Source organism: Anopheles marshallii, chromosome 2 (assembly GCF_943734725.1).
Source record: "Anopheles marshallii chromosome 2, idAnoMarsDA_429_01, whole genome shotgun sequence".
Classification (NCBI taxonomy): domain Eukaryota; kingdom Metazoa; phylum Arthropoda; class Insecta; order Diptera; family Culicidae; genus Anopheles; species Anopheles marshallii.
The window spans coordinates 73,062,853-73,074,927 of NC_071326.1; the positions used below are offsets into that span (position 1 = coordinate 73,062,853).

Here is a 12,075-nt window from a genome sequence, read left to right on the forward strand (position 1 = left end):
AAAAGACTCCCTTCGTTTCTTGCCTTTGTACATATATGTTAAATGTCCGATAAGATTTCGTAGGGGGGGAATCACCATAGCATTTGGATTAATTATCACAATTCTTGGTTCGGATGTTTGTAAGTAATAATCACCTTTTTGACTTTGTTTGTAAACATTTATTTGTTCTGTTTTCAGCAATGTTTTAACGTACTAAAACAATATTTTCTGCGACGTTATTATTACTATAGACATCTTAACGCAGTACAACGAATTTGGATTTTTTTAATGAATCTTGTGATGAATAATGTAGACACAACTGGAACGATCAGTCCAACTTACAACATTTATTTAACGGTGTACATAGATTTATTGGACACAGCTAGTGCAATAATATTCGAAACCAGAATAAAATATTAGGCGTGCATGATTGAGCTATTCTTGTGTGTAGGATATCGTAAAATATCGGAACCATCCGATATGATTGGATCTTAAACCCTCCGAAATAGTATCAGCGGTGTATTCGTTAACACGTTTTTCAACGCTTTAAGTTGAGCATATCTTGCTGAAATGGTCAAATCGCCAATCCGCTTCCAGAAAACTCGGCCCAGGGCAGCATCCATATCCGATTGATTAATTTCTTCCTCATGATCCAACCAACGAGCTTGATGTGCTCCTCTACACCTCGTGCAAAGCGGTCGCTGACGAGCAACTTCCAGATAAGGTATGAACCCGGCATTCTCATCACGTGTCCCAACCATCGTATCCTTCCTGTCTTTACCACCTTAAGGATGTCAGCTCCACCGAAAAGCACTTTGGAGCGCAGCTCTTGGTTCATTCTCCTTCTTCACAAGCGCCGCTCACAAATATCGCCAAAGAAAATCCGAAACCCCGCACTGAAATGGTCAGAGTTTGGACGTCTTCCGCCGGTATCGTTCAAGACTTATGGTCATAGAGAACTAACGGAGATGCGATATCTGTTGCATTTTGTGTCTTGTTGGAATCTTCTGGATCGTAGGAGTTTGTGGAGCCCATAATAGATACGATCACCCATTGCTGTCCAAAGCCACGATCGTACCAAGGTAGCAAAACTCCCCTCTACTACCTCGAGATCGTCGTCGTCAATTGCTTCCCAGGCGAGCCTTCCTGCGGTTAGCGTTTCCGTGTCACATTAACACATTAAAGATATATTTAACTCCACTATTAGCTATGTTCCCCTGAAATTTGCACACGACGACGAATTTTACGAGTTACTAATAAGAGATCCTAATTGTAATTACGCTACCGGTCCTAAACAACGTGTTATAGGATGAAATCTTGCCCTGCAGCAGGTTACCGAAAGGATGTTTGACAGATGAAGGAAGAGGTAGCTTAAGCCTTGCAGTTCCGAATAGAAGATCTATGGGCGGGACAGCCGTGTGTTTGGTAGTGCAAGGTGCGTGAGCTGCTTGGCAGCGATACATTACATTCAAACATTTAAACCAGCATGAAACTAGGGACCCAGCTGCTTAGTCCTGGAACGGTGTTGGTATGACACCACATCCAACGCCACCACCGTGATGTTTCATCGGTGCCACAAACGTCCAGGTGTTGGTTTTTGGATCGTACACCTCGACGGTGGATAGATTTGACTCGCCGTCGTACCCTCCGATGGCCCACAGTTTGCCCATGTTGGCGGCCAAAGCTACACGGCTTCGCTTCACGTTCATCGGTGCAATGAGCGACCAGCTGTTCTTAACCGGATCGTAAACTTCAACCGAGCGTAGGAATGAGTTGCCATCGTAGCCACCGCAAGCATACAGCTTGTTGCCGAGGGTGGCCACCCCAAGCCGACACCGTCGGTTCAGCATCGATATCACCTTCGTCCACGTGTCGGTGAACGGATCGTACCGCTCTACGGTATCGAAAATGGAGAGCCCATCGTGACCACCGAGCGCATACACGTAGCCCCCGAGTGCGGCAACACCACCGGCCGAACGGTACTTCATCATCGGTGCTACCGTACTCCAGACGTCCGTTCGCGGACAGTATCGTTCCACCGTGCTAAGACTAGTCACACCATCATACCCACCGCAAACGTACACATAATCTTCCAGCGCGGCCACACCAACCGCGCTCCGTTTGCAACGCATTGCCGTTCCCTGGGACCATCGGTGCTGGCGTGGATCGTAAATTTCCACCGTCGATAGCCGTTCCGCGCCGTTGAATCCACCGAATGCGTACAGCTTCCCATTGGTAACGGCAACACCAACGCGTGACCGTAGCATCGTCATTGCTTCGCCCATGCTCCACTCCTTCGTTGCCGGATTGTAGATCTCTACCGTGCTAACCGATTCACCATTCTTCGTCAGTCCACCGACGGCAAAGATTAAGCCAACGACAAAATCGAAGCATCGCGGCCGAGTCCTTGTTGTAGACACGAGTGCCCTCCGTTCTGGCATTAGGTGAAAATCGCGTGCCTCATCCAGCAGATCACGACATTTGTGTGACGTCTTGATTAACTCTTCTGTTGCAACGTTGTCCGCAAGAAATTGGGGCGAAAGCAGCGGCAATCGAATGTTGGCCAGTATCAGGGGCAGATATTCGGAGCGTACGTCCTGATCGTGCTTGACCCAGCGCATGCACGCTTCAAAAATGCACTCTTCGCTCTTCACATTTAGCTCGTCGCGACCTATTACGTCGATCAGCTCGTTGTAGCTCAACGCGACGAATTCGTCCCCGTTCGCTACCTTGGAGAAGTGCTGATGTATGTACCGATCGGCGGACACGATCAGCTTCGGGCAACCGAGCGTATCGGCAAACTGTCTAATGCCAAGCACATTTTGTGGGTGAAATCTGGTGATGGATAAAAGGGAGATATTAATGACCACAAAGGATACGAAATATTAGTAAATAATAACATACTTGCGCTTGAGAAACTTTGCACACGCATCCCGTACTTCGTTCAGCTGCAGAAACGATGCACCAACCATGAGACTCTGCACGTTCTGGGTATCGATTTTGACTAGACCACTGTAGGCGAAGTTGATCAAACTTTCCAGTGCCCTGCAAGGTAAGCGTATAATTCGTTACACATCTTGATAGTTTTAGGAATTTGCTTCACGGTGCATCCTGCTCCTTACATTGGCTCGATTTCCTTCATCGTGATTTCTTTAATTCTGCTCTCTGCCATGTTGTGGGTAAACATTGCATAGAAATACGGAATAGTTGCGGCCAGCACGATACGATGCGCCGAAAATGAGTGAGAATCCACCTGAAATGGAAAAAGGATATTTTCAAAACCTTTCCTTCTATTACTGCAAACGGAATATAAAACACACACACACACCTTCAATGTAACGTCGCACAGTTTACCCATGCGGCGGATTTCCTTCATTTTCGGAAAACTGTTTGCAAACAAACCCTCCTGCCGGAAGTACATGTACGAGTTGTCCTCCGTTTCGGACAGTTCCGCTGGTTGCATTTCGATCATTTTGCTTGTCCCGGCACCACCGAACGTGCCTGCGAGTGATTTCCTCGCACTTTCACATCGCTGCACCGTTCCCAGCAGTTTCACACCGTCCTCTAGACCGGATGGTGACGAGGACATGCTTTCACATCGAAAACTTACACCACGGCTTATAGGATCACACTTTGATTTCTGCTGTGATGCGGGAAGGAAAGAAGTAACAGCTGGTGAGATTCGTAAGCTGGTACGAGCAACGATGCACCGGAATGGGATTTTCCGTCGCCGAATCCCTGTAGAATTGATATTCCACAAGTCACACTGTCACCAACAAGCTACACATACCGATTGCGATGGAAATATGTCGAATTTTGATTGAAATTTCAAGAATTTCACTAGAAAACAGTGCAGAGAAAAAGCAACAACACTGTGTGAGAAGAAATAGCTGAGCTTGGATAAGAAAATAAACAAATAAACACACACACACTCTCTCGTACACCCGTGTGACAAATTTGACAGCTGAGATGGTGAGATATTTTGGGTGAGGTAGTGAGACAACCAATGTGCTTGCACTACCTACCGCTAGATGGCACTGGCGTGTATGCAAAAATAGGAAATAACGCTTAACTAATGTCGTGTTTTATACTCTTTATTTAACGTGTTTCGAGCTGTTTTACGCTTTAACAATTGATAGAAAACAATTGTAACTTGAAAGTGGGCAATATACACACACACACACGATACTTACCTTAAAATGCATGCAGATCTATAATTTCTTTCCATTCCTTCGCATTTCACGTATCCATCCATTCCAACGCGTGCAATGTTTTAAATGTTCACATGATACATTTGTTTATTTGTTTGCTTTTACTCGGTTTTTCCATTCGTTTTATTTTCCTTTCAAGTAACTTTTCTAACACTCACCCGCTGTACGTTCGCTTTCATTCGTGTTTTTGCAGGCAGTAGAATGCGTTTCCAAAGATTTACCACCTTCAAGCATGAAGTGTTTGTGCGTTTGGGTACGGAACGTTGTACGAGTTTTGTTCAGAAAAAAAAGCTGCTTTTTATGCTGCTATTTAAAACGAGCACACGTGCCCAGTTGTGTGGGTGCCAAAAATGCCAAAAATTGAACAAACAGCTTCGAACTTAGTAAATACATTCACGCATTCGTGAATTCCTATCTATTACAAGTTGTTGGGGGTGTTCCATCTGCCGTTTCGCCACGCCGGGGGTTGCAATTTGATTGTTTATTCGTTCTGTTACTGAATCGTTTGATTGTGCTTATCTAATGTATGGCCGTTTGAACAGCTTCTGCATTTCAATCGCCTGTGAGTCCGTACCGTGTCGGTTTTAATAATTACCAAAGCAGTTGCGCATTCCTTCTTCAACGACTTTTACCATTTGGGGATTGCAATAAATTAGTTTCTTGCTTCATTCTCTATGTACAAGCATATCTGTCTATCCCGATGGTACGATCACGTTAAGAATGATCCTGTCTGCTTGTGCATCAGTGTGTTCTCCTTTTTGCTTAAATGTATATATATTCTAGCCAACGTTTCTTTTTCTCCCTCCAGACACGCACATTTACGTATTTACTGTATCACCTACGATATATATATATAAGTTTTTACTTCATTTGTGTGCACGGCAAAGGCGCGCCGCGACGCTTTGCTCGTTCCATTTAGTTAAGATTTTAGGCTCATTTCAGAAGAATTGCACGTAAAAGAGGAAGAAAAATATACGTGTGTTTTACAGGCTGTGTAAACGCAATGTATAGCTGTGTATGTACAATAGTGTATTCCCTTTGTTTTTGCGTGTTTTCTGTTGCATCCGTCGATCAGCAGGGTGCAACCGTCTCCATTAACGTCACGATACGAACGAAAAGTAAAACAATAGTTTAGTAACACGGAGTGTTCGATCCTACACCGAGTACCTCGGGCAAATTGTCCTACTACAGCACCTCTCGGCGAAGAGGCAGTATTCAATGCCACGCGAATATACTCCACTACGCTAGGCAGTTCCAGTTCTTCCCAACATCCCGGCGCTTGTTCGATTGCCCTTCTTTGGTTTCAATTTTTTTTTAAATACATCCTAAATAATGATCGATTCGTTTCGATTCGTTGTACTTGTTTGTTTTCTTATTGATTTCACACAAATCTGATGAGCCGTTGCGAAGGAGATGTGATTAGTTCGAGTGTGTGTGTGTGTGTGTGCGTGGGGTGATGTCCGTTGTCCCAAACTAGTGGACGATGGAGATGGGTCGTGAGCAGCTTATAAATGCTGTCAAAAAGTGCTGACGTTCGGACTGCTGCTGGCACCTTTTACGGAGATTGCCGATCCGTTGCTGCTGTTCGCTTCGGCCCGCTGCCGATCGATTTCGAGCAGGGTCGCGGACGAAAGGGTCCCGTCGAGTGACGATTGCGGTGGTAATGGAGGCGGTGTACGTTGCTGCTGGGCGTGTAGGGCTGCGTGGGCTGCCACCGAACAGGTGCCATCGTACGGGGAGGCCAAAGACGGCACGGAACTACCGTCGAAGGCCGGATGCGTTTGGAGACCGGCGAGCGAGCGGACCTGCAACAGGAGCCCACTGTTGAGCAACCGGGCCTGGTGTTCCTGTGCTTTCGCTCGTAGGCAAGCGATTGAGTTGTTCCTGTGGGAGACGGAGAGAGCACACAGAGAGACAGACTGTTAGAAACATTTCGTTGCTAATATGTTTAGGTAAGTAAAGATGGAAATAAAATAATGAAAATAAAAAAAATCGAGCAATAAGTTGGTTAATAAACCAACAAGAACTACTGAATGAAAAATAGATATATAAAACGAGAGAATATCAATGCAAACTCATTAGGTACTAGACACAGACAGTAACACAACAATACGACCACTTGTTTTTTAAGAATAGAAAATAAAGATAATAAGTATGGTGGAAATAAAGTTTTGTGAAGTTATTGAGCCCAGGGGCTCGCGTAAAATGTTCATTTGCACTTCTTTTACGGAATCAATCGAGCTAGCTCCTTACTGTAAATTCGTAATGAACAACAAAAGTCATTACGTTGGTCATTACGTCAAACAGTCATTAGAATTTGGCTCAGACTGAATGAGCAGATTTTTTATGTAAAATTTACTATAAAAAAATTAATCTTATTAAAACATATAATCCAATTATGCGATATACTTTTAAGTTACATTCATTTTTGAACAACTTCACAAATAATACACTTTTATAGTTGTAATCCAACATATGTTTAAGATACAGAAAATAAATATACTTTACATGGTAGTTAAACATTCATAAACATCTGTAGATAAAAATTAAAAATATATTTTCCTGCAGGCTTTTATAGAACACAACCGCCATAAAAAGTTTATACGTTGTCGCAAATAAAACACCATTTTCGTAAGTGGTCGTATAATTATGTTACGCACTGTGTTACTTAGCAAAAATTAAAAAATAACTAAACAAGGATAGATAGAAAGAGTTGTAAGAAAACATTTGGTGCATTTGGTCAATAGTTAATAGCAAAGAAATGTAAAATCACCGTATGAACGCGACTGGATCCTTGTAGTCAACCCACCTAAACGCTTCGTGGTCGTTTTCGGGGTGATAGTTGTTGTTGGTGGCCGCGTGCAGGAAGTCGGCCGTTCCACCCCCAACGCCACCACCGTCGGGGAGTCCGGGCGGAATGCCTCCCGCATGGTGCGGCCCGTGCCCATGTCCCACGGGTGACAGGTGATCGCCGGCGCCGGACGCACCGGTCGAACCACCGCCACCACCACCACCACCACCACCACCACCACCGGCAAGAGACGTCCCCAGGGGTGGTGATCGGGGTTGCAGCTTGATCGCACTGCCGGTGCTCGCTGCCGTCGTCGGTTGAACCGTGGAGTGTCCGCTCGCCACCGGATGGGCTAGCGGGTGGGCGGCCAACGAGGACGGGTGTGCAGGTGGTGGATGATGCGGATGTACCGAGGCCGGCGGTGTAACGGAGGGTGAATGTGGCCGGCCGCCGGTGGGCGGTGGTGACCCAAGCCCGTACCGTGACATCTTCGCCATTGCCGCCCTTGCCGAGGAGTTCGCGTGCTTCCCATTCAGCGCCGAAACGTTCCCTCCTCCCGCCCCTCCTCCACCACCTCCCTCTCCACCTCCACCGCCACAGTCACCTCTGCTGCCGGTACCACCGCTGCACCCGGAACCTTCGGACGCGATCGTCGGCGATTTGAGGGGCGAGGAGCCGAGGGTGCAGTGAAGGGCGGGCCCCGACCCGCCGCTCGTTTCGCTCGACTCCGTCCGTGTCTCTTCACGGTCACTGTTATCTTCGGAGTTTTTGAGCGTTTCGGCCGCCTCGAGCGACTTCTTGTGCATGCCTGAAGACGAAACGGATACGGACAAGTTAATGTCAGTAGGGCTGGTGTAGTTGCGATAGTAGTCGAGCATGCCGTTGGTACCGCCCGGTTCGTGCGTCTCGTCCGCCGTTGGTAACGCGGCCGACGGCCGATGCATACCTAGCAGCCACGGCGCGACGGTTTCGTTCTCTTTCGCCGACTTGAGGATCGTTTCCGGCAGCGGCAGCGAATGGCGAACCATCGCCCCGTACAGCCCGTACTCGGCCATGATCGTGCTGCGGCCCCAGCACTTTTCAGTCTTGCGCCATTTGGCTCGCCGGTTCTGAAACCACACCTGCGGAAGGAAGAACCATTTAAGCGGGGAGGTGAATCCAAAAAATGGAAGAAGAAAAGAGAGATGGAAAGAGAAAGAGAGAAGAAGAAAACGAAACAAATTGATTGTAAAAAATCGTTTAGTAAATTGAATGATTTGATGGAACTGTTGCTACAGTAACTTTAGGTGCGGGAAAGGAGTTGGTGAGAATTATTCGGGAAGATTATTACGCAAATGGGAATTTTTAAATCGCGCAATTCTTTGGAAATCATTTTAACGTCCAAAATCAAAGCATTCGTACAGACAGACACGCCTAGCTTCATTTGTTTGGAGTGGAGCAAAATTCAATTAAATCACTAACCGCCGTTTAACACACAATTGACCACACCGTAAAGGCGAGGGACATGAAATCTAATTAATAGACATACGATGTAGCTAACTGTCCGTGGCACGGCACCGTGGAAAAGTGACCGAACTTTCGCTAATCGATGGTCCGAAGTATCGGAAACTTCCCAACAACAAATCCTAAGTGAGTGAGGGACGCATAGCGCCCCTTAACAACTGTTCCCTCAGCCTCCTGCACTTGTGGGCTTGTGTGTGTCGATAGATTATCATTATGTTATTAATATCGACATGTTGTTACTGTTGCGGATGAATCGTACCGCAAACAAGGACGAGACGCGAAGAACGTCCCGTTCCCGTCACCAACTTCGACCGGAGCTGCTTGAATCAATTGAGCATAGGATTCGGACAAATGTGCCCATACAGCCGTGTGTGTGTGTGTGCGAAGATACGGCCGCACAAAGGAGAGGATAAAATTCAATTAACTAATCCTCCCTGCTTTCGGTGGTACATTATTATCTGGTTCGGGTGTGATTGAATTGCCACGAAAATACTCGGTCGGTGTGTGGGAGCTACTGGAAATCTTCATATGGGGAAAGAGATACTGGGACATTATAGACACTGGGACATTATAATGGCGTCTAATAGTTAAAGTTGAGAATATTCGTGTGGAAAATGGGCTTTTAGGACATTTGGGAGTTTTGTGTTGTTTTTAAGTGTCTCTCCGTTAATTCTACGCCACAAAAAAAAAACAAAAGATATTTTCTGTAATACTTCAGAAACGATTTGTCTCATTGCGATACGGAACCACTTTTACCATTGTTCTGGATCATTCAACATATCCTGAAGAAGATGGCAGAACATAAGCTCTACAACAGAATTCCCAGGGTAAAAGGATCTCTGTTGGAATTCTGTTGGACAAAATTGTTTGCAAGGATGGAATGACCAACGGTAATAGCATATGTTAGACGATAGAAGACTCTCATGGTACATATATTCCAACAAGATGTGCATGTCTGACTTCTATAAAGTTTCGAGGCCAGAAGGTAGAATCTTCTGAGATCATATTTGTACTTAGATGACTCATTACTTATATCTGCTAAACTCATGAGCGTTAATGCTCTCGTATTTAAAGAACTCGTATTTGAGTCAGTTCGGTAAAGAAGACTCTCTCCAGACGATCCCTGAAGGTGATCCCTGAACATCGGGTTTGAAACTAACGATAAAATTATGACAAGCACTATTAGTTTACCTAATAACGAATACCAGAGATTGTTTAAAAAATAGTACATCACACGGAGTAACTGAGTGACTGAGACGAACGAAATCTGTTCAAGTAACAGTCGAAGGGCTAAGATGTTGAATGTTATCATTAGAAGCTAAACAATCATTAGTTGCGAGGAATAATTGAGGTATAATATAAGACCAAATCAACACGTTTGAGAGAAGCGAAACCCAAATTTAAAATATCTTTTAAGCTGATATGTTCACTAAAGTATCCTTCCGTTATGGTAGATAAACTTTAAGCAGCCATTACTCGAATAAATTCCCTCTCTCACCATGCGGTTCAGCAACACAGCTCTCAAAAAACCATCTGGATGATGTTGGTGGCCTTTACAGCGAAATTAATTCTCTCCTATACCTTGGAGAATTCCGTAGAATCCCTTTCATACCCATCCGTCAGTGAAGCTGTTAAGTCGTTGTTTGTCACGGTAAACGTTACGCAACAACCTGCCAACTATTACGTCCGAACGGTACGTCCGTACTGTTGCCGGACACAAATCGATCGACCCCTTCTCGGTAGAACATTTCGCAGATTAAGGTCAGCACCTAAGGAGGGGTGGACTGATGCTGATGAGGGTGATTATTATTATTCATTGACAAACTAACACCCCGGTTCCGTTTGTTGTCCGGTCCCCTCCTTTTTCTTGGCGCGCAATGAACCGCTAACTCCCAAACGTCCCTAAACGGGGTAAACCGGTAAGCAACTTGATCATATGGTGTCTATTTGTACAACGCGTATCTAATCGGTCGTTTTGGTGGCGTTGTGCCGCAGTAAGGATGGGAAGGAAAAGGCTGATTCCCTCACCAAGAGAACCTCACTTTCACTGTGACCCGTTCGGTATAGAAAGAAAAGGGTACGGTACACTCTCGATGGCCACCAACAATTGACACAGAACAATTCGCATGACAGTAAAACTGCACGAAACGAAAGATTAACAACAGGAAAAAAGGCTGTTCGCGGTAGCGTTGATAATGCGTTTGCACTTCATCAAACACATCGGTTGGGCCACGATGGTTGGGCCCCGTGGGAATTTGGGAAGCAGTAAGCGGGAAACCCGAAATGTCGGTGTGGCAGCAGGTACGGGAAATGGGCAACTTCGACGACATCATCACCCCAACAGTGACTTACTTTAATTTAATTCCACGACAGATTTCAATCTTGTTTATCAATTTTATAATTATCATGTCAAGTGGATGGTGAATTGAAAACGGAGGATTTGTTGCGTATTATCATAAATGCGAGTGAAGGTTGGTTTCACTAATCCTAATGTCGGAAGAAATCGATTGTTGAGCGATAAGAAGCGTTAAAGCGATCAGTTTAAAATTGTATATATGTGAGGGGAATTATGGTTGTTTAATTAAATGTGTTTAAAGAACCGAGTAGAGTTTTTATAAAATTTTATTTTTCAAAAAAATAATAATTAGAACATTACAATTTAATTAAAGTGTGAATGTGTGAATAAAAAATGTAACGAAATTTTAAGTCAGTAAAGCAGTAAATTAAACTAAATAAACTGTACAGTGCATTATATAATTGTAAGACTTCTATATCAAAGATATTGCAATCAATCATAAAGCACAAATTTTACTCTTTATGTTCATGTATAGACTGATTTTGTATCGCTGATACTTATGTACATGGATCGTATAATAAATTTGAAAAAAATACAAAACTACAGAAGGAATTGAATAAGAAATATTAAAAATCGACACAGACGAAATTTTATCTATCAAAAGTCCATCAAAAGATAAAAAAATATTTTTTACAATAATAATCGGAAAAGTCTAATTCGGTTTTTCCTCTAATGAAAGCACTGTAAAATTTAAAAATATTTTCAATAATTCAAAAAACATTTCAATAGCCAAAAAATATCCTTAGTTTCATGAGGATAAAATATGAATTAATGATAGATATATAAACATAACATGTTGAACGATATGTGTTGTCCTTCATATAACTTATTGGAACCTGAGTAGCATGCATCTACTCAATTATTAGTTTTGTTCTCAAGAGATAAACATTAAAATAAGTACAGTAGAATGTCGATTATCCGGGGCCTGATTTCCCGGCGGTCATAAAGTGCTCACGAACACTCTCCGTGAGCTAAAAAATGACAGCTAGTAGAATAGTTTTGACGTTTATGACCGTTTAAACGGTTGGCTCGAGGACACTTGAGACTTTTCTATAAAGAGTTTATTAAGTTTAACTCCCACAAAAATGTTATATACTATTTATAAACAATAAATTTAATTTTAATAAACACATATGAATGCTTTAGCTTTGATCTGGCCTCTTCATCGTCAGTTATTGCACGCACAATGCGGAAGGACCTGTTATCCGTGAAAGTCGATTAACCGGGCCGAATAA

The 12,075-nt window shown here is 43.9% G+C and overlaps 2 protein-coding genes across 2 annotated transcripts in view; both read right to left on the reverse strand.

Moving 5' to 3' along the window:
* Nucleotides 1-1,487: 1,487 nt before the first annotated feature.
* Nucleotides 1,488-3,568, reverse strand: LOC128706753 (kelch-like protein 18). The gene is made up of 4 exons (XM_053801696.1): nucleotides 3,308-3,568; nucleotides 3,102-3,232; nucleotides 2,884-3,024; nucleotides 1,488-2,814 (listed from the first exon to the last, which is right to left on the reverse strand). The coding sequence occupies exons 1-4, from the start codon at nucleotides 3,566-3,568 to the stop codon at nucleotides 1,488-1,490; spliced, it is 1,860 nt and encodes a 619-aa protein (XP_053657671.1).
* Nucleotides 3,569-5,707: 2,139 nt separating this feature from the next.
* LOC128719739 (homeobox even-skipped homolog protein 2-like) overlaps nucleotides 5,708-12,075 on the reverse strand; it is a 53,478-nt gene continuing 47,110 nt past the window's right edge. The window contains exons 5-6 of the mRNA XM_053813368.1: nucleotides 6,964-8,102; nucleotides 5,708-6,074 (exon numbers count right to left, since the gene is read on the reverse strand). Coding sequence (XP_053669343.1) covers nucleotides 5,708-6,074; nucleotides 6,964-8,102 — 1,506 coding nt within the window. The remainder of the gene's footprint in view (nucleotides 6,075-6,963; nucleotides 8,103-12,075) is intronic.